Source organism: Pseudophryne corroboree, chromosome 7 (assembly GCF_028390025.1).
Source record: "Pseudophryne corroboree isolate aPseCor3 chromosome 7, aPseCor3.hap2, whole genome shotgun sequence".
Taxonomy (NCBI): domain Eukaryota; kingdom Metazoa; phylum Chordata; class Amphibia; order Anura; family Myobatrachidae; genus Pseudophryne; species Pseudophryne corroboree.
In genome coordinates, this window is record NC_086450.1 from 1,160,023 (window position 1) to 1,181,429 (window position 21,407).

General features: G+C 47.6%; 1 protein-coding gene across 1 annotated transcript in view; it reads left to right on the forward strand.

Annotated features, from left to right (window-relative positions):
• Window positions 1-21,407, forward strand: part of KIAA2012 (KIAA2012 ortholog) — a 353,000-nt gene that overhangs the window by 84,372 nt on the left and 247,221 nt on the right. The window contains exons 6-7 of the mRNA XM_063932236.1: window positions 1,250-1,389; window positions 7,136-7,189. Coding sequence (XP_063788306.1) covers window positions 1,250-1,389; window positions 7,136-7,189 — 194 coding nt within the window. The remainder of the gene's footprint in view (window positions 1-1,249; window positions 1,390-7,135; window positions 7,190-21,407) is intronic.

Genomic DNA, 21,407 nt, shown 5'->3' on the forward strand with positions numbered 1-21,407 from the left:
AAGAGGGAATTTTGTTAGCGGCAACTGACCGTTTTTAAGGAGTGTCCGGAGAAACGCAGGAGGGACCAGGCATTTGGAGGGAGGGTTTCTGATGTCAGCTCAGATCATCGCAGCGGCAGAGTAAGTCCTGGGCTGTGCAGAGACTGCAGCATCTTCTGTTTGTACAGCTCTCCTGCACATGAGATCGCTCCCTGTGCAGCGACTACCCCCTCCCCCTATAGGCGGCGAAAAAGGCCCCCTAGCGATCAGGTGTGAATTGGCCCCTTTGGACTGTGGGGGTGATTCAGATCTGATTGTAGATGAGATAAATTTAGCACATCTACGATCAGTTTCTCTGACATGTGGGGGGACGCTCAGCACACGGCTAGTCCACGCTCAGCACACGGCTAGTCCACGCTCAGCACACGGCTAGTCCACGCTCAGCACACGGCTAGTCCACGCTCAGCACACGGCTAGTCCACGCTCAGCACACGGCTAGTCCACATGGCAGTGATGCTTTTGCACCTGGCGAGTAGCTCCCTGCCAGCGCCGCTCCTGCGCACTGGTAAGCCGCTACTCTCCCCCTGCGGCGGTATGAGCAGCCGGCATATATACCTCTCCCTGTTATACATATATCAGAGGGTTTTCCTGGCACGCTTGCGTTTTTCCGAACACTCCCTGAAAACGGTCAGTTGACGCCCAGAAACACCCACTTCCTGTCAATCACTCTGCGGCCAGCAGTGCGACTGAAAAGCATCGCTAGACCTTGTGTGAAACTACATCTGTTGTTGTAATAGTACGTCTCGTGTGCGCATTGCGCCACATACGCATGTGCAGAACTGCCTTTTTTTGCCTCATCGCTGCACAGCGAACTAATGCAGCTAGCGATCAACTCGGAATGACCCCCCATTGTCACTCACTGGGAATCAGGGCGTTCACTGTAGCTGGTGGCATTGGGGATCCGTCGTGCAGATTGCTATAGCGTCATTACAACCATTTTCTACATTTCCATTGTCAGACACCTACAGTATTTGTGTGCCAGCACTTTCTATACGTCTGTTCTACATACATACGGTAGTGCCCAGTGCCAGCGGTGGGTGATAGGTCATCACATCTCCGCTCTATACGTACCGCAGGTTCTCCTCATATGTATAAATACATTCTTCCTCATACATTACTTATTAATGAACATTTTTTAGCTGAATTCCCTGTTTGCATTTGTTCCTATTCCGCAGCTCTGCTTTCCCGTCTTATGTTGTCTTTGTTTCAGAGGCAGCCAGTCCTAACCTACATACATCAGAGGCAGCCAGTCCTAACCTACATACTTCAGAGGCAGCCAGTTCTAACCAACATACACCAGAGAGAGGAACCTCGCCTCCCTACCACAAAGCTCAGGGATATGCTGTTTATGTAAGTACTAGCTGGAGTACCCGGCGTTGGCCGCGATGTTAAGAATGTCTGTTTACAAAAATAAATATAAATATGAAACACACAGTATAAATAACATTGTAGATAGCTGAATACCCGCGCTGCGCTACCGGATGAGGATGGTAAATTAGAATGATAGTTGTTTGTTAATTTACGTTGGTTGGAGATCTAGTATATAGCCATATCTTGCTTCCCTGACCCACTTTGTGTAGTGGCCGGACCCCTTTTTGGTCCCCGAAGGAACCCTGCTCTTCCCACTATACAACTCTCAGTCTGTGGCTTCCTGCTGCCTCCATTCCCCTCCTCACATCATGTCACTGCCCCTGTCACATGCAGCCCTGTCCTCACTGACACATCACTCATCTCCTGATATACTCTGTGCTGCTGGGGACCCTGCTCCTCCCACTATATAACTCTCAGTCTGTGGCTTCCTGCTGCCTCCATTCCCCTCCTCACATCATGTCACTGCTCCTGTCACATGCAGCCCTGTCCTCACTGACACATCACTCATCTCCTGATATACTCTGTGCTGCTGGGGACCCTGCTCCTCCCACTATATAACTCAGTCTGTGGCTTCCTGCTGCCTCCATTCCCCTCCTCACATCATGTCACTGCCCCTGTCCTCACTGACACATCACTCATCTCCTGATATACTCTGTGCTGCTGGGGACCCTGCTCCTCCCACTATATAACTCTCAGTCTATGGCTTCTTGCTGCCTCCATTCCCCTCCTCACATCATGTCACTGCCCCTGTCACATGCAGCCCTGTCCTCACTGACACATCACTCATCTCCTGATATACTCTGTGCTGCTGGGGACCCTGCTCCTCCCACTATATAACTCTGTCTGTGGCTTCCTGCTGCCTCCATTCCCCTCCTCACATCATGTCACTGCCCCAATCACATGCAGCCCTGTCCTCACTGACACATCACTCATCTCCTGATATACTCTGTGCTGCTGAGGAACCTGCTCCTCCCACTATATAACTCTCAGTCTGTGGCTTCCTGCTGCCTCCATTCCCCTCCTCACATCATGTCACTGCCCCTATCACATGCAGCCCTGTCCTCACTGACACGTCAGTCACTCCTCTCCTGATATACTCTGTGCTGCTGGGGACCCTGCTCTTCCCACTATATAACTCTCAGTCTGTGGCTTCCTGCTGCCTCCATTCCCCTCCTCACATCATGTCACTGTCCCTGTCACATGCAGCCCTGTCCTCACTGACACATCACTCATCTCCTGATATACTCTGTGCTGCTGGGGATCCTGCTCCTCCCACTATATAACGCTCAGTCTGTGGCTTCCTGCTGCCTCCATACCCCTCCTAACATGTCACTGCCCCTGTCGCATGCAGCCCTATCCTCACTGACACATCACTCATCTCCTGATATACTCTGTGCTGCTGGGGATCCTGCTCCTCCCACTATATAACGCTCAGTCTGTGGCTTCCTGCTGCCTCCATACCCCTCCTAACATGTCACTGCCCCTGTCACATGCAGCCCTGTCCTCACTGACACATCACTCATCTCCTGATATACTCTGTGCTGCTGGGGACCCTGCTCCTCCCACTATATAACTCTCAGTCTGTGGCTTCCTGCTGCCTCCATTCCCCTCCTCACATCATGTCACTGCCCCTGTCACATGCAGCCCTGTCCTCACTGACACATTGCTCATCTCCTGATATACTCTGTGCTGCTGGAGACCCTGCTCCTCCCACTATATAACTCTCAGTCTGTGGCTTCCTGCTGCCTCTATTCCCCTCCTCACATCATGTCACTGCCCCTGTCACATGCAGCCCTGTCCTCACTGACACATCACTCATCTCCTGATATACTCTGTGCTGCTGGAGACCCTGCTACTCCCACTATATAACTCTCAGTCTGTGGCTTCCTACTGCCTCCATTCCCCTCCTCACATCATGTCACTGCCCCTGTCACATGCAGCCCTATCCTCACTGACACATCACTCATCTCCTGATATACTCTGTGCTGCTGGGGACCCTGCTCCTCCCACTATATACCTCTCAGTCTGTGGCTTCCTGCTGCCTCCATTCCCCTCCTCACATCATGTCACTGCCCCTGTCACATGCAGCCCTGTCCTCACTGACACATCACTCATCTCCAGATATACTCTGTGCTGCTGGGGTCCCTGCTCCTCCCACTATATAACTCTTAGTCTGTGGTTCCTGCTGCCTCCATTCCCCTCCTCACATCATGTCACTGCCCCTGTCACATGCAGCCCTGTCCTCACTGACACATCACTCATCTCCTGATATACTCTGTGCTGCTGGAGACCCTGCTCCTCCCACTATATAACTCTCAGTCTGTGGCTTCCTGCTGCCTCCATTCCCCTCCTCACATCATGTCACTGCCCCTGTCACATGCAGCCCTGTCCTCACTGACACATCACTCATCTCCTGATATACTCTGTGCTGCTGGAGACCCTGCTACTCCCACTATATAACTCTCAGTCTGTGGCTTCCTACTGCCTCCATTCCCCTCCTCACATCATGTCACTGCCCCTGTCACATGCAGCCCTATCCTCACTGACACATCACTCATCTCCTGATATACTCTGTGCTGCTGGAGACCCTGCTCCTCCCACTATATACCTCTCAGTCTGTGGCTTCCTGCTGCCTCCATTCCCCTCCTCACATCATGTCACTGCCCCTGTCACATGCAGCCCTGTCCTCACTGACACATCACTCATCTCCTGATATACTCTGTGCTGCTGGGGACCCTGCTCCTCCCACTATATAACTCTCAGTATGTGGCTTCCTGCTGCCTCCATTCCCCTCCTCACATCATGTCACTGCCCCTGTCACATGCAGCCCTGTCCTCACTGACACATCACTCATCTCCTGATATACTCTGTGCTGCTGGGGTCCCTGCTCCTCCCACTATATAACTCTTAGTCTGTGGTTCCTGCTGCCTCCATTCCCCTCCTCACATCATGTCACTGTCCCTGTCACATGCAGCCCTGTCCTCACTGACACATCACTCATCTCCTGATATACTCTGTGCTGCTGGGGACCCTGCTCCTCCCACTATATAACTCTCAGTCTGTGGCTTCCTGCTGCCTCCATTCCCCTCCTCACATCATGTCACTGCCCCTGTCACATGCAGCCCTGTCCTCACTGACACATCACTCATCTCCTGATATACTCTGTGCTGCTGGGGACCCTGCTCCTCCCACTATATAACTCTCAGTCTGTGGCTTCCTGCTGCCTCCATTCCCCTCCTCACATCATGTCACTGGCCCTGTCAGATGCAGCCCTGTCCTCACTAACACATCACTCATCTCCTGATATACTCTGTGCTGCTGGGGACCCTGCTCCTCCCACTATATAACTCTCAGTCTGTGGCTTCCTGCTGCCTCCATTCCCCTCCTCACATCATGTCACTGCCTCTGTCACATGCAGCCCTGTCCTCACTGACATATCACTCATCTCCTGATATACTCTGTGCTGCTGTCCTGCCCCTAGGGGTGCTAGGGATGTACTTCCCCCACAGTGTTTGTTTCCAGAGTGTAAGGCATGTGTGTACCAATTTCTGAGTACATTGCTCCAGCAATTCCGGAGATATGCAGTTTCCTGATATACTCTGTGCTGCTGTCTGCCCCCCCTAGGGGTGCTAGGGAATTCTAATTGTTTTAGTTGCCTCCGCTGTGTGTTAATCCGTTCATATGTACAATGTCACGATCTTCGCTTGTATGCTATGGATTTGTATAGAAGGACACAAGGACAGATTGTCACTATACAAGTAGGAGCTGAGTTACGGTAAAGCGTCGCTACCACCTGACGTTCTGCAGATTTGTGTTCAGCACTTTAACATGGATGCAGACCTGGGAGTTATTTTTGACTTCTGGGAGGTCTTCACGCCCACGGACCACCCACCAACCCTCATGATAAAATAAAATCTCAGCATGAACCTGGAAGCAGCGGCAATGTTACAAACATTGGTGTCGTTTTTTTGGAAAATGAGTCACAGTGCCAGGCTGACAGGATATACTGGGAGTATGAGGAACCGGTCACATTGCAGGCGGTGTGTGGCGATGGCGGTTTAAGTTCCTCTGACGTTACAAGTCTTCCTGTGCACCTCTGAGGGAGACACATGACACATCTAGTACATTGGCCCTCATTCCGAGTTGATCGCTCGCTAGCTGCTTTTAGCAGCAGTGCAAACGCTAAGCCGCCGCCCTCTGGGAGTGTATCTTAGCTTAGCAGAAGTGCGAACGAAAGGATCGCAGGACGGGGTGACATTTTTTTCAAGCAGTTTCTGAGCAGCTAGAGACCTGCTCCTTCCTTGCGATCACTTCAGACTGTTTACTTCCTGTTTAGACGTCACAAACACGCCCTGCGTTCGGCCAGCCACTCCCCCGTTTCCCCAGTCATGCCTGCGTTTTTACCTGACACGCCTGCGTTTTTTAGCACACTCCCGGAAAACGATCAGTTACCACCCAGAAACGCCCCTTTCCTGTCAATCACCGATCAGCAGAGCCACTGAAAAGCGTCACTTGACCTTCTGTGAAATTGCATAGTTTTTTGTGAAAGTACGTCGCGCGTGCGCACTGCGGCCCATACGTATGCGCAGAAATGCCGATTTTTAGCCTGATCGCTGTGCTGCGAACAACGGCAGCTAGCGATCAACTCGGAATGACCCCCATTGTCTGTAATTGAATCACCTACTTCAATCCTTTGTGTCTGCTCATTCTTATAAATGGATTTCCCTCATGACACGAGTCACTGGTGTGTCATACATTGTATAGAGCGCAGAGAAGCGCGTGCTCACCAGTAACCACACTCCGCTACATGGAGACACTGTATCAGTATTGTATTGTTACCTCCCCCATTCCGTCTCTGTAGCCTTAATAAGGCGCAGGAGTCACATGTGGGTATACGCATCCCTGTGTGAGAATGTGCAGCTCCAAACTGCGCAATTTATGCTGTGTAACCTGGCGTGCGCTTATCATGTGTGTCCTGTGTGTGGACTATACCTCTCAGAATGATGGTCTGTGGGTGTGATCTATGCTTTACGATAGGTTTCATCAATTTACATTTTTCTTTATTCATTACTCAGAGGTGGTCATTCCGCGTTGATCGCTAGCTGCATTCGTTCACTGTGCAGCGATGAGGCTAAAAATATGGCACTTCTGCACATGCGTACGCGGCGCTATGCGCACGCGCGACGTACTTTTACAACGACCGATGTAGTTTCACACAGCATCTAGCAAAGCTTTTCAGTCGCAGTGCTGGCCGCAGAGTGATTGACAGGAAGTGGGCGTTTCTGGGTGTCAACTGACCGGTTTTAGGGAGTGTTCGAAAAAACGCAGGCGTGCCTGGAAAAACGCAGGCGTGGCTGGGCGAACGCAGGGCGTGTTTGTGATGTCAAATCCGGAACTAAATGGGCTGAAGTGATCGCAGGCGCTGAGTAGGTCTGGAGCTACTCAGAAACTGCACATAATTATTTTGCAGGCGCTCTGCGATCCTTTCGGTCGCACTTCTGCTAAGATACACTCCCAGTGGGCGGCAGCATAGCGTTTGCACGGCTGCTAAAAACTGCTCGCGAGCGATCAACTTGGAATGACCCCCATGATCTTAATACATCTGTTTCCATTAATGTATGATATTCTGTACTGATAACGCCATGTAACGTAGAAACCTGTGACCGGTATGTGCACTCGCTGTACGCCCCGGTGTTAGTAACTGATAATGTTCTCTATTTGGTAGAAAGGAAAGAAGATCCCTAACGTGGAGACGGCCATGCAAGGAAACAGCGCAGAGGTGAGTGTTCAGCGTCTCATGCACACGTTCCCTCGGAGTAATATGAGAATACGTCACACTCGCTGTCACACTCCGGCCGGTCACACAGCAGAAAACAACAATATATGTTCATGGCTGTGGCAAGATCTCACCACTTGTTACTGGGCGATACAGTCATTGGGGGTAATTCCAAGTTGATCGCAGCAGGACATTTTTTATAGCAATTGGGCAAAACCATGTGCACTGCAGGGGAGGCAGATATAACATGTGCAGAGAGAGTTAGATTTGGGTGTGGTGTGTTCAATCTGCAATCTAATTTGCAGTGTAAAAATAAAGCAGCCAGTATTTACCCTGCACAGAAACAAAATAACCCACCCAAATCTAACTCTCTCTGCACATGTTACATCTGCCTCCCCTGCAGTGCACATGGTTTTGCCCAACTGCTAAAAAATTTCCTGCTGCGATCAACTTGGAATTACCCCCATTATTTGATGTCAGCAAAGTCTGTGTATGACTGAGCTGGATGATGCTGATATTACTGCCGTGATTATAAATAACGAGTATATAATGTTCCCGGTTCCTGACTGACAGTATACAGATTAGCCATATGCTGGTCAGACATTAGGACGAGCCATGTCGGATACAAGTCGTCTCATCATTTCCCCTGAACTCCCCCGCCAGTCCCCACGAGTGACACACGATGTGCGAATAACTCATCGTTAAAGGATCGATCGTGCGCCTCGCAAAACAGGGAAATGTCTCTCAGAATCACATGATGCATCGTATGAGGCGGCAAAATCGTGTATTCGTACATGATATCGACCTAGTGTATGGCCAGCGTTTCTATCCTATATTTTAATCTTTTCTATGAATGTATACAAGCATACTTCCATACTCTCTGGGAGCATCCGAAAGGCTCCAGTTTCTGGGGCACCCTTCTAGCTCCTCGCACCTCTCCCTCTTCTATTTGGGCCTCTCCTCTGGGTTCTTCATTTTATTATTTTAAACAAGTCCCTGGATTACAAAGATAAAGAAGAGGACCGCTCTACACAGGATTGTTTGTGAGTATCATTTTTTTTTCAGGTACCCCATGGATTCTACTGGAGAAGAGATCCGAGGGGCTCCGTGTCAACATAGGTAAGTATATGTGTATGTAAGTGTGCGTGTATGTCAATTAAAGTTGCACTGTCACGGTGTGTCTTGTGTTTTTTTGGGGGTTATGTTTTTTGTAGTAGAACTACAGGTACCAGTGGGCCCGTTATTTCCCCGCATGCTGGATCTTGTGGTTCTCCAAGTACCAGCTTGCGGGAGAGGCTTGCTGGGACTTGTAGTTCTGCTACAAAAACAGTATTCTTTTTTTACACAAAAGGCTATCAGCCTCCCATCCACCGCCCTTGGATGGGGGGGAACAGCCTCGAGCTTCACCCCTGGTCCTTGGGTGGCTGGAGGGGAAGGACCCCTTGATTTAAGGGGTCCCCACTTCTCCAGGGTACCCCGGCCAGGGGTGACTAGTTGGGGATTTAATGCCAGGGCCGCAGGGACCAATATAAAAGTGTCCCCCGGCTGTGGCATAATCTCTCTGACTAGTGGAGCCCGGTGCTGGTGTTAAAAATACGGGAGACCCCTACGTTTTTTGTCCCCCGTATTTTTTGCACCAGGACCAGGCGCAGAGCCCGGTGCTGGTGGTTTAAATATGGGGGAACCACAGTCATTTTTTCCCCCTGTATTTTTACAACCAGGACCGGCTCAAAGAGCCCGAGGCTGGTTATGCCTAGGAGGGGGGACTCACGCAATTTTTTTTGTGATTTTTAAGCCATTCCCACAGATAAGCATGGATGGATCTCACGGATCCGTGCGTGCCTATCAGAATACGGATAAAAAAGCAGGTCTATTTGAAAACTGCTTTTTTATTTTTTTGAACAATTTGTAACATTTACCGGCAGTGTTTGGCTATTGCCGGCAGTGATTGTGAATACAAATTTTTAGTAAATTACCGAGTTGTATAAAAAAACAGGCGTGTTTGACCGATGGTGTATCCATTCGTATTTTTTTTTCTCTGCCTTCTAAAAAAAAATACGAATGCCCTCATCACTGCCGAGATTTCTGTTTAGTAAATTCCCGAGATGACACTTTGAAAAAAAAACACAAAATCGGTCAAAATCGGGAGCTTTAGTAAATATACCCCCAGGTAGGTACACTGATTAGAATCAAATTCAATAGAAAACATCACAGAAACGTAACACCATAGAGCCAAAAAGACATAAACAGTGGGGATAGGTGGACTTCCTGTCTGCTTGGCGAAAACTTACTTAATTTCCGCCCCATTTTCGTTATCCGGGCGGCGCCCCTGTACATGTGCATAGTGTTGCTTTGCTTACTGATAGTAATCCTGGAAGTCGGCAAGACTGGAACGCATGCTACTTCCTGTATGCAATGCACCTGGAACGTATGCTATTTCCTGTATGGAATGCATCTAGAACACACGCTACATCCTGTATGGAATGCACCTGGAACGCATGCTACTTCCTGTATGGAACGCACCTGGAACACATGCTACTTCCTGTATGGAACGCACCTGGAACGCATGCTACTTCCTGTATGGAACCCACCTGGAACGCATGCTACTTCCTGTATGGAACCCACCTGAAACGCATGCTACTTCTTGTATGGAACCCACCTGGAACGCATGCTACTTCCTGTATGGAATGCACCTGGAACGCATGCTACTTCCTGTATGGAATGCACCTGGAACGCATGCTACTTCCTGTATGGAACGCACCTGGAACGCATGCTACTTCCTGTATGGAACGCACCTGGACCGCATGCTACTTCCTGTATGGAACCCACCTGAAACGCATGCTACTTCTTGTATGGAACCCACCTGGAACGCATGCTACTTCTTGTATGGAACCCACCTGGAACGCATGCTACTTCTTGTATGGAACCCACCTGGAATGCATGCTACTTCCTGTATGGAATGCACCTGGAATGCATGCTACTTCCTGTATGGAACGCACCTGGAATGCATGCTACTCCCTGTATGGAACGCACCTGGAACGCATGCTACTTCCTGTATATATAAAACTTTTACTATATATAGTCTGGCTTCATGGTTTTGCTATATAGAAAGACTGATTAACACCTGCTATAGATTCTTAAGGGAATAATGTCTGTGGGGGTCATTCAGATCTGATCGCTAGGCAGTAGGGTTGCCACCTCTCCCTGATTTCCTGGCTTCCCCAGGATTTGGTGGCAACCCTGCAGGAGGCTTTTCCCTTCACCCAGATTCCTGGATTCTCCAGGAATAAGGGGACCCTGGCAGCACCAGTAGTGCTCCTTGGCAGCCAATGAACTCGGTGAACTACAATGACTGTCTCGCGTGATGATGAAGTGAAATCTCACGAGACGGTGTTAAGCCCAGACTGAGCCGAAGCTGCCGTGATGCTGCCACTGGCAGCTCTTCCTCAATGTTTCCCCAGGCTGCGCCTGCGGACCACAGACTGAGCCGAAGCTGCCGTGACGGTGCCATCTGTTAAAGCTGATTAGCTTACAGGACGAAAAAGCAATACCTTCTACACTAAAGTCCGAGCCGCTGCGGCCGCTGAATATAATCCTTAACCTATGTACTTTTTACCCACTTAGCATACACAGGCCCGTACCGTGTACGCACTTTGTGTACACACGCCACAACGGACGTACTAAGTACACACTTTGCGTACACACACACCGACATGCAGTAAGCACAATGCAGCTACACGTGTGGCTGAAATACACTTTAAACCTTTAGCAGGAAAGGGACACGACACCAATTGTATTTAAATATATTGGGATCCGACCCACCAACAGTTATTTACTCAAAGGGGGTTACCACGATAATACAAACACAATAAGAGAAAAGGCTACAATCAATGATACATACGTTTGTTTTGCCAGCGCCACCGTCCTCAGTCAATCAAGATAGATGACCTTCAGAGAATGTGTCTGGCCGGGCAGACAGCTTGGCTTTTATACATTTGTCCAAAACATGATACAATGGAAACTGTAATCTCTTCACCTGTAGGTCACTGGGATGGTCATTTACAGTACAGGAGGGGTCATAGGTCGGTTTGAATAGGTGGGCGATGTCTGGTCCAGGTGTACTTGCAATTGGTCTCCACTGGGTTCCTGCCGAATATCAGGAGTACAGTAAATACAGTTAATATTAATATTCTATTCCTGCGCATATCTATGCGCAGGAGCGTGCTATCTTCTGAAAACAGCTACCGGAATATTGCTCTTAAAATACCCTACAGCTGGATACCAAGCACCACCTCCTAGCCTAATGCTGTCCCCTCATATCCTGTAAAGGTGAATCCCTCTGTTGTTATACCTTTAAAGCAAGTATAACTCGCTGGTGTGGTGCATGCAGGCTATATGTAAATTGTGCACTATGTGGATTAAATCTGAAATATGTCTTTGTGGCTTTTCCATGCGAATACAAATGCTACCGTAATTACTCATACCACGCGCTAATACGCACTACCGCGTGAGCGGTTATACGCAACTTGCGAGTATGTGCACGCATGGCAGAACAAGTACATGCACGGAGGCCATCTGTGTGGTGTTTGTACGTGATGTGTGTACTGTAATATTTCCGACAGTCCACCCTTTGGCAGTCATCAATAACTGCCGCACTTAACTACTAAACAGAAAATATTATCTATACAATATATACAAAGTTTGGATGGTCGGGGGAGATTTGTAGGTGGGAAATGTATAGCCTAATGGGATAGTAAAAGCATGTATGTATGAATCAATGTCTGAGGGGCATGCATCATCGTGCCGTATATATGTTCTAAGTAAGCTCAGAGGTATTGCAAAGTATACATTAAATCCTTCTTATCCCGTATTAAGGGTCTGTACTTGGGCAAGCAAACACTACCGAGCTCTGTTCGGGCAGAGGCTTTTAACCCTCACCTTTTCGGATTCTTATTCCAACAAATGGGGAGCACATTTATTTGATGATACATGGAGGGGAACCATATGTGTGTGTTACTATATGTAGATAACGCCTGTCGACTATGTGTGCCATTAACTGGAGGTTGCAGAGATGAGGGTAAGACACATATAGAAAATTACATTCACATAAATTTTGGGTATGGTTGACGTCTTTTCCGGTTGGATGTTTCTGGGTAGAGGGGGATACAGAGAGAAATGGTGAAACAAACAGGCCATGAAATTAATTTGCAATCCTTAGCATAACACTGTTTCTACGGATGGATCATAAATCAAATCTGCTGCTGTAACAATGCCCTCGCTTCTTAGACTCATCAAATTTGTGCTGTGCTTGTGCTGTATTAGAATTTGAACACACCTGAATATCAGACCAATAATTATGACGACACCCAGGATACAAAGAAGAAACTTTCCCACATTCATGATTACATTCTGTGCCCACTCTCCTAACCCTAAGAACTGCTTGCGTGGGTTCAACCATGAGACCCAGCCGGTCAGTTCATTACCCACAGCCGTCAAGGTAAGGTTGTGCTTCCTCCTGAAAGATCTCGTCCATCTTTTGATCGATGATCTCCGTGGGGTCATCAGTGCTGTTTGTAATATATGTACAGCACTTCATACCATATTGAGTTGCCAGAGTAACACAGTACCCACCTGTCACAGCCGTAACATAATTAAGGACCATTCTGTGCTGGATCAGCTCCTTCTTGTAGGCTTGTAACTCCCTACCCGTATACCTGAAGGTGTCATCATACATCTCAGTGATATTGTCTATCAAGTTCGCTAGCGCATGGATGTACCTATAATTTATAGTTCCTGTGGCAGTACGGGTGATGTCTAATGCGAGAAGGAACTGAATCCCGGTTGATTCATGGATCAAATCAGAGGCTGCGTGCTCTGCCCTATTTATGAGGTGTCTCTTGATGATGTGTTCACAGTGGGTATGAGTATAAGGAGTCTGAGCGTTGCGGTGAACGTCGATTTCATTTTGTCGTGTGGTATGGTCATGACCTCTGGTAGTACTCTCCCAATATAACACAACCCTTCAGAGCTCGGGGTAAGCTACTTGTACGCTTTCCTCCCACATACGAAATAGGCATCATCTGGGAGAACATAGGGGACAAAATGCAACAACACCATATCACATATCTTCCTTATAAAGAAACCAATCCCTAGTTCTCTCGTTTGCTCAGTACAAGTATCGGGCTGGATAATATGGGCACAATACCCCTGCGACACTTTCCCAACCCACAAGGTTTTGATCCCACGTGTATACCTATACCGAAAATACTTCCCACTTGTGGATATCTTACGTACAAGTTCAGAGTTGATGGGAATATTATCAGCTCTGTGTGAAAAGGTCATTGGTTATTCCAAGTCACTTCCCAATTTCCTGGCTTCCGGAAATTGGACATGTTAAAATATAATAATGACCTATCTATGTGGTACTGGTGGAGCTTCAAGCTAGGGGGCCTAGATATATTGAATTTCTTGTCCACCGGTCTCCCACCCCGTAATTCGAGTACCTCATCTATCGCTAAAGGATATGGCACTAATCCCGATTTACTCTGTCCTTGAGGTACTTGAGAGCACACCCAGCATTCCGTCTGGTTTAAGACCTTACCCACTAATGAGTGGTAATCACTCAAAGGATGTTGGCCAATGTCAATATTACTGTTTGACTGACATCTCTGGATGCACCCATCTTCGACTATGTTCTCGCAATTTCTACATATACAATATTCGTCAGACAATAACCCTTCACAGTGCCTCTGAGCTCCGTGACTACCAGATCGCTTACTGATACCAGCCATTACTAGAGTGATATGCTGCTCCTGAGATCCTACAAATCTGTACTCTCCATCAGAACCCATTCCAGATCCTTGCTCAACGTCTCTGGGACCCTCACAAAAACAGATTGTCCTGATCAAAAACCAGAAAAAAAGTTACCAGAAAAACCCGAAACGCAGTCTCTTGAGGTAGATCCATTTCGTTAAGGAGCAAAAGAAAAATAAGATGGGAAATAAAAAGAAACAAAAAAAAAAAAAAACACCGGGGGGGGGGGGGATGGGGTAAAAAAAGAAAGATGGTGCGACAACCGTCCTTGATCTTGTTGTTCTCCGCGCTCAGTCCTGCCTCTCAGCTTTCCCGGAATAAATTCTCTAGTGATACGAGGTTCTCTTCACCTTGCTATTTGTCACGAGTTGTCTCCGGGTCAGCGACCTTCTTGCAGTGGGACGAGTGGGCCCAAGTCTCTCTCTCTCTGCGACCTTTAGTGCTGTCGTGCTGGTCAACAAAACCCGATACGGTCCTTCCCACCTGTCTACGAGGCAACCTGAGCGTAAAATTTTTTGAATCATCACGTAATCCCCAGGCTCAATGTCATGACAATTACTGTTCGGTAGGTCAGGAATCACCAGCTTTAGATTCCTTTGTTGCACTTCAAATCATCCGGCGGGTCTATCATTACATGAGGTTGTCGACCAAAAAGAACTTCAAAGGGTGATAAGTTAAGCGGTGAGCTGGGAGTGGTTCTGATGCTGTACAACACTAATGGTAAGGCCTCTGGCCACAACAATCCAGTTTCAGCCATCACTTTGCTCAGCTTATTCTTAATAGTGCTGTTCATTCTCTGCACCTTCGCACTTGCCTTTGGCCGGTAGGGAGTATGCAGCTTGCTATTAATACCCATCAGCTTGCACATGACCTGAAAGACTTCACCTGTAAAATGGGTACCCCAATTACTTTCAATCATTCTAGGGATACCATATCTACACACAAATTCCTGCATGATTTTCTTTGCAGTGAACGTTGCGGTATTTGTGGCAGCAGGGAACGCTTCTACCCAGTTTGAAAACACATCAATACAAACTAACACATATTTTAAATTCCTACAGGGTGGTAACTGTATGAAGTCGATTTGTATTACCTGAAAAGGTCTATATGTAGGAGGGATATGGGATGGCTCTGTTGGTATTGCCTTACTAATATTCTTCCTCAAGCAAGTAAGACATGTCATTGCTTTCTTACCCGCATGAGAAGAGAACCCTGGTGCACTCCAGTAGGCTCTTACCAGTTTGCACATACCTTCCTTACCTAGATGAGTCAGACCGTGTGCCGCTAGGCTTGGGAGATATGCTCTGGGGGCCACTGGCTTACTGTGTCCATCTGTCCAAAGTCCTGAGGACTCCTGACCATATCCCTTCACCTTCCAGACTGCCTTTTCCTGTAGGGAACACAAATTTTGCATTTCAATTAACTGTTGTGTGTTAACCATGTTAAATGTCATCAGTGGTGTGATGTTCGTTGGTATGGTGGTGCTTGCTGCGGATTTTGCAGCTTCGTCTGCCCGGCTGTTTCCAAGTGAGATTGGGTCTTGGTTGTGAGTGTGTGCTTTACACTTGATAACAGCCACTCTGGTTCCTGTATTGCTGTCAGAAGCCTTTTTAAGTGGGACGCATGCGCTACAGGTGTGCCAGCTGCCGTCATGAAATTTCTGAGGTGCCACAGGGCCCCAAAATCATGCACCACTCCGAAGGCCTACCTAGAATCCTTGTACATATTAGCTGACTTACCTTTTGCCAACTCACATGCTCTGGTCAGTGCTACCAGCTCAGCGACTTGTGCTGAGTGTGGTGGGCCAAGGGGTTCAGCTTCTATAATACCTTCATCTACAACTGGGTATCCTGTGCACAGGTCTCCCGATTCCGTCTGTCTGTGGCAACTACCGTCAGTGTAGAAGGTAAAGTCTACTCCTTCCAGTGGGTTGTCACTAATGTCAGGTCTCGCAGTGAAAGTTTGGTTCAGGTATTCCATACAATCATACATATCAGTATCTGCACTAAATCCTCTTTCACCATCGTTCTCCTCCTCCTACCCTTTGTGCATGACCAGGCACACTTAGCAAGTAAATTGCAGGATTTAGTGAGCTGCATCTCCTAATGGTGATGTTTACAGGGGCCATCCGTGATAATTCCCACTTTGTAAACCGAGCAGATGAGACATGTCTGGTTTGGGTGGAGTTCAGCAAGGCTGATACTGCATGAGGTGTATGAATGGTCAAGTCGTGTCCTAACACACTACGTCCTCGCTTTTACTTACCAGCAAAGCAATGGCTGCAACACTTCGCAAGCAAGTGGGGAGAGACCGCGCTACAGTGTCCAGCTGTGCACTGTAGTAGGCTACCGGTCTGCTGGCATCACCATGTTTCTGTGTTAAGACTCCTGCCGCGCTCCCAGCATTTTCAGTACCGTACAATTCAAAGGGCTTCTCATAATCTGGCATACCCAATGCAGGTGCTTGTGACAAACACTGTTTTAGTCTCTCAAACGCCAGTTCGGACTCATCTGTGTGAGAATCCCATTCCGGTTTGTTCGAAGAGACCATTTCTTGCAAAGGTAGTGCCAGTATAGAGAACCCTGGAATCCAGTTCCGACAGTACCCACACATTCTGAGGAAAGTGCGGATCTGTTGCTAAGTTTGCGGCCGAGTCATGTCGCGAATGGCCTGTATTCTATCAGCGGTCAGGTGCCTAAGTCCTTGCGTCAAGCAGTGTCCCAAGTATTTAACCCTGGTCCGGCACAACTGCAACTTATCCTTTGAAACCTTGTGTCCTGTCTGGGAGAGCTGAAACAGAAGTTGTTTAGTATCTGCCAAGGACGACTCGAATGAGTTAGAGCACAACAACAAGTCATCAACATATTGTATTAGCACTGACCCACTCTCCGGTTGAAAAGATTGCAAACATTCATGTAAGGCCTGGGAGAAAATACTCGGGTTGTCAATGAAACCTTGGGGTAGGCGAGTCCAGGTGTACTGTACTCCCCTGTAAGTAAAGGCAAAGAGGTATTGGCTGTCAGGGTGAAGAGGGACAGAAAAGAAAGCAGAACAGAGGTCAATGACAGTGAAGAATTTTGAGGTTGAGGGAATCTGCATGAGGATGACTGCTGGATTGGGCACTACGGGGAATTGACTCTCAACTATTTTGTTTATCCCCCTTAGATCCTGCACTAGCCGGTAACCCCTCCCCCCGCTCTTTTTCACAGGGAAGATGGGACTATTGGCAGTGCAGGACGTCCTGACTAGGATGCCCTGTTGTAGCAAGCGCTCTATGACAGGAAAATTCCTAATTCTACCTCTGGCTTCAGAGGATACTGAGGGATTTTTGGAGCTATCCTACCATCTTTTACTTGTACTACTACTGGAGCTACATTCGCCATCAATCCAGTGTCTTGTCCATCTTTGGTCCAAAGGGAACCCGGTATTCGTGAGATCATTTCCTCTACCTTTGATGGACACTTGTCTATAACAGCAGAATGCGACATTAGCCTTTGAGGGGTGTCTAACATATCCTGCACTTCTTGAACGTGATTCTCAGGTATATCTAAGAAGACACCCTCAGGAGTACAGTATATGACAAACCGCATTTTACACAATAAATCTCTTCCAAGCAGGTTAGTCGGAACTGAAGCAGCCAGCAAAAAGGAATGCTTGGTCTGCAGGGGCCCTATCGTAATCTCTGCAGGTCTACTCAAAGGGTATTGTTGCACCGTTCCTGTTACTCCCATTGCCGAAATCGTTTTACCCGTGGTTTTTACACCTGTGGTGGAATTCAACACTGACCTGGCCGCCCCTGTATCTACAAGAAAAGGTAATGGTACACCAGCTACATCAACCGTGACCTCAGGTTCACTACCAAGGCTAGCGATCAATTTCACTGGCTGCAGACTACAGGTGTGGCCCAACCTCTATTGTGTAGTGGGACCCTCCCACAGCGCATTGGCAGCTATGATATGTGAGGGGGATAACTGTGAGTTTTCGGAGGTCTCCCAGTCCCTCCTGGGTGGGTACCTCTTTGTTTCCCCTCTATGCAGCTCATAATCCCTTATATGTGGTCCCTGGTCCCAACTATGTGTATTGTAGCGTGGTTCGTAATCAGGTCTAGGGGGTCTATATACGCTATGTGTCCCGCTACTTCTACAGTCTCTGGCAAAGTGCCCTTCTCCCCTGCAAAGAAAACATGCGATTGACCGTGACCTGCCATCAGGGATCTGGGGTTTAGGCTGTTGGGGCTTTCCTGTAAGAGCCTGTATACTTCCCGTCAAAAGTTTATCCCCTTGTAACTCCCTGTGTTTACTGATGTTACGATCATGCTCGATAGCGGACTCTCTCAGCGCAGCCACCGAGATACCTCTCCAATTTGGCAGAGAGGTTTGCACCCTCGTCCTCAGTGCCTCCTTTAATCCATCCATTAATACAGAGACAGCTACCTCCCTGTGGTGTGCATTCTCCTTGATATCCTCGATCCCAGTGTATCTAGCTATTTCCTGCAGTGCTCGATGGAAATATTCGGATGCCATTTCACCTTCCTTTTGTCTTATGGAGAAGATTTTATTCCATTTAACAACAGTAGGGAAATACACTCCTAATTGCAGGTTGATTTGCCGTACATTCTCCTGATTGTACTCATCAGTGAGAGGTACTTCTGCATCTAATTTACAATCCGTTATGAATTTTGGGATGTCAGTATTTGAGGGTAAACATACCCGTAGCACTGTTCGCCAATCCTTGTTCGTGGGCTCATGGGCGTTACTCAATTCTTTAATGAATTTCTGGCATCCGACTAGATCTTTTCTGGGATCAGGGAATTCTGACATAAATGACCTCAACTCTGCTCGGGACCAAGGACAATGCATGGCAATGTTCCTGATGGGAGTTACTCCCTGACTATCAGTTCTCCCATTGGGAACTGCAATCACCCTGACTGGGTTTAACTCAACTACGTAATTTTGGTTTGACTCTATAATGCGGGGAGCTATCGTCTCTGCATAGTGTATGGTACCGTACTTACCGGGGGGCATCGCTACTTATCTTGGTGGTTGGGCCGTGCCCACCTGGGTATCCTGTATGGTGGCTGCTAAAGAGTGCCGATATCGTGCTGGGCTCATCATTGACCTCACAATCCTGGGGAAAATTCTAAATGCGATACAACTGGCAAGGGTTAGGGTTAACACATGGATTAATTACTTTCCTATCCTTTACCAATGCACCATTGGTTGTAGCCAATTTCTCCCCATCGACATATGGCGGTGGTGGTGCGCTCACAATCGCTTTCCCGCTAGGTTTGGAACTTGCTGTGCGGGCCAATTCCCTCTGCACATCCCCCTCTTGCTGCCACAGATTTAAACAGTCAGTATGTCTGATCCTCTGTTTTCTAGATTTGATCAGACATATTCTAATCCTTATGTTCTGTAATACCTCTGATTCAAAGCTGCCCACCCTAGGGAATGATGCCTTATCTTCAGCAGTCATACGCACCCATTCATTGCAAAAAGCCTCCATGTGTGGACCATATTTCTCACACATAATAATCCTCGCTGACCCCCTGGGCCGCAGCTCTCCTGCCTGAACCCTGGCGACCACACGCCCACTGCTTGTGCAATTGGATCCCATCGTGGACTTCTTGTCTGATACACAATCCCCAAATGCACAACACAAATAGACGGTGAAAGACACCTAGCGCTTTCACTTGCTCCTTCTCCACTGACGTACCACGACTCACTCCAATAGTGACCACCGCGTACCCAGTGAGGACCCTAACTGGTTTCTATTCACTGGAAGTTATTGGAGTAACTTACCTTTTCCAGTGAATATCTACCGTTGAAGATTTTCCTGAGAGAGACCAGCGAAAACTTCCCTTTTCGTTATACACAAATCACGCTTGCGTAGGCTCTACACGGTGCTAATGATACCGCAGATTGCGCAAAAGCTCGCAAAAATGGTATCATGTTGCGCCACGTATTGTACGTACAAACGCGCGGTCCAATCGCACAGCGTATAGATACTTGTTATCTATCCGCCCTGCGATCAATGGAGTCAAATTCACAAGCTGCGCTCCTCAGCCGGAGCGTAACACAAAACCTTAACTTCAATTCACAATTCTAAACTTCACAATGCACAATTCTATATCACGCTCCTCTGCAAATCTCCCGATTTGCGTATTTCTCTATCTGTATTAACGTAAGTCAGCCGCCTCACGCCACCAAGCCTCCGCTTACTTAGTGTCACCACGGGATCCCGACTTCCGGGGTTCACTACACTCACTCCTACTTTCAGCTCACACAAATACACAGTGTTTTTCTGTACAGAAAAATATCACTCCCTTTGGCTGGCTACTTTACCCCAGAGGTAGTACAGTTTAAACAAAATATCACAGTAATCTGCTTTTGAAATCGGATAGTTATGTGCTATTTGTATTAAATGTATACTATCCCGCCTTTAATTGAACAACTATCGCGTGGTTTTACTTTGCGCCCGCAATCCTACGCACCCTTGCGTAAACACGCGACCGTGCGTGCTTTTACACCATGTGCGCGCTCCTGTACTTTGTCCGTACCACATGTACAAACCTTCATTCGCAACTCGATAAACCACACTACTTCGATAAATGTGAGCAATACAAACTACTATCGCTCACAAACACAACACACAATTTTTTTCCATATAAACCTAAACAACCAGGCCGGAACTGCATTTTGTGTTTTATGATTACACCCTTAACACACTATTTCAAATATTTATATAGCGAACAAATGTATCCGATTTCACACAGATCTATAATAACCTATGGCAACGATATGTGGGAGATTATGCAAAGTATTTGTACGCTTTTGTGTATGCTTTTCGCGCCAAAAAATTTACACACAGATTTTAAATAGCTTTTTTTCCCTGTGTCCTCCGGGTTACATCAGCACCTCTTAAAACTGCAGTACAGACGTAATCTAACAACACAAAAGAGGGTTTTAAAACACCCAAGCAACCAGAAAAAGGTTTACCTAAAGATGCGTCTCCACCCTTTGTTGCTAGATCAAAGTCTGTTTTATGGCCTGCAAGTCCATGAGTGTGTGAAAAACCGGACTGAGCCCCCAATTGTTAAAGCTGATTAACTTTACAGGACGAAAAAGCAATACCTTTTACACTAAAGTTCAAGCCGCTGCGGCCGCTGAATATAATCCTTAACCTACGTAATTTTTACTCACTTAGCGTAAACAGGCCCGTACCGTGTACGCACTTTACGTACACACGCAGCAATGGACGTACTAAGTACACCCTTTGCATACACACACACCGACACGCAGTAAGCACAATGCAGCTACACGTGTGGCTGAAATACACTTTAAACCTTTAGCAGGAAAGGGACACGACACCAATTGTATTTAAATATGTTGGGATCCAACCCATCCAC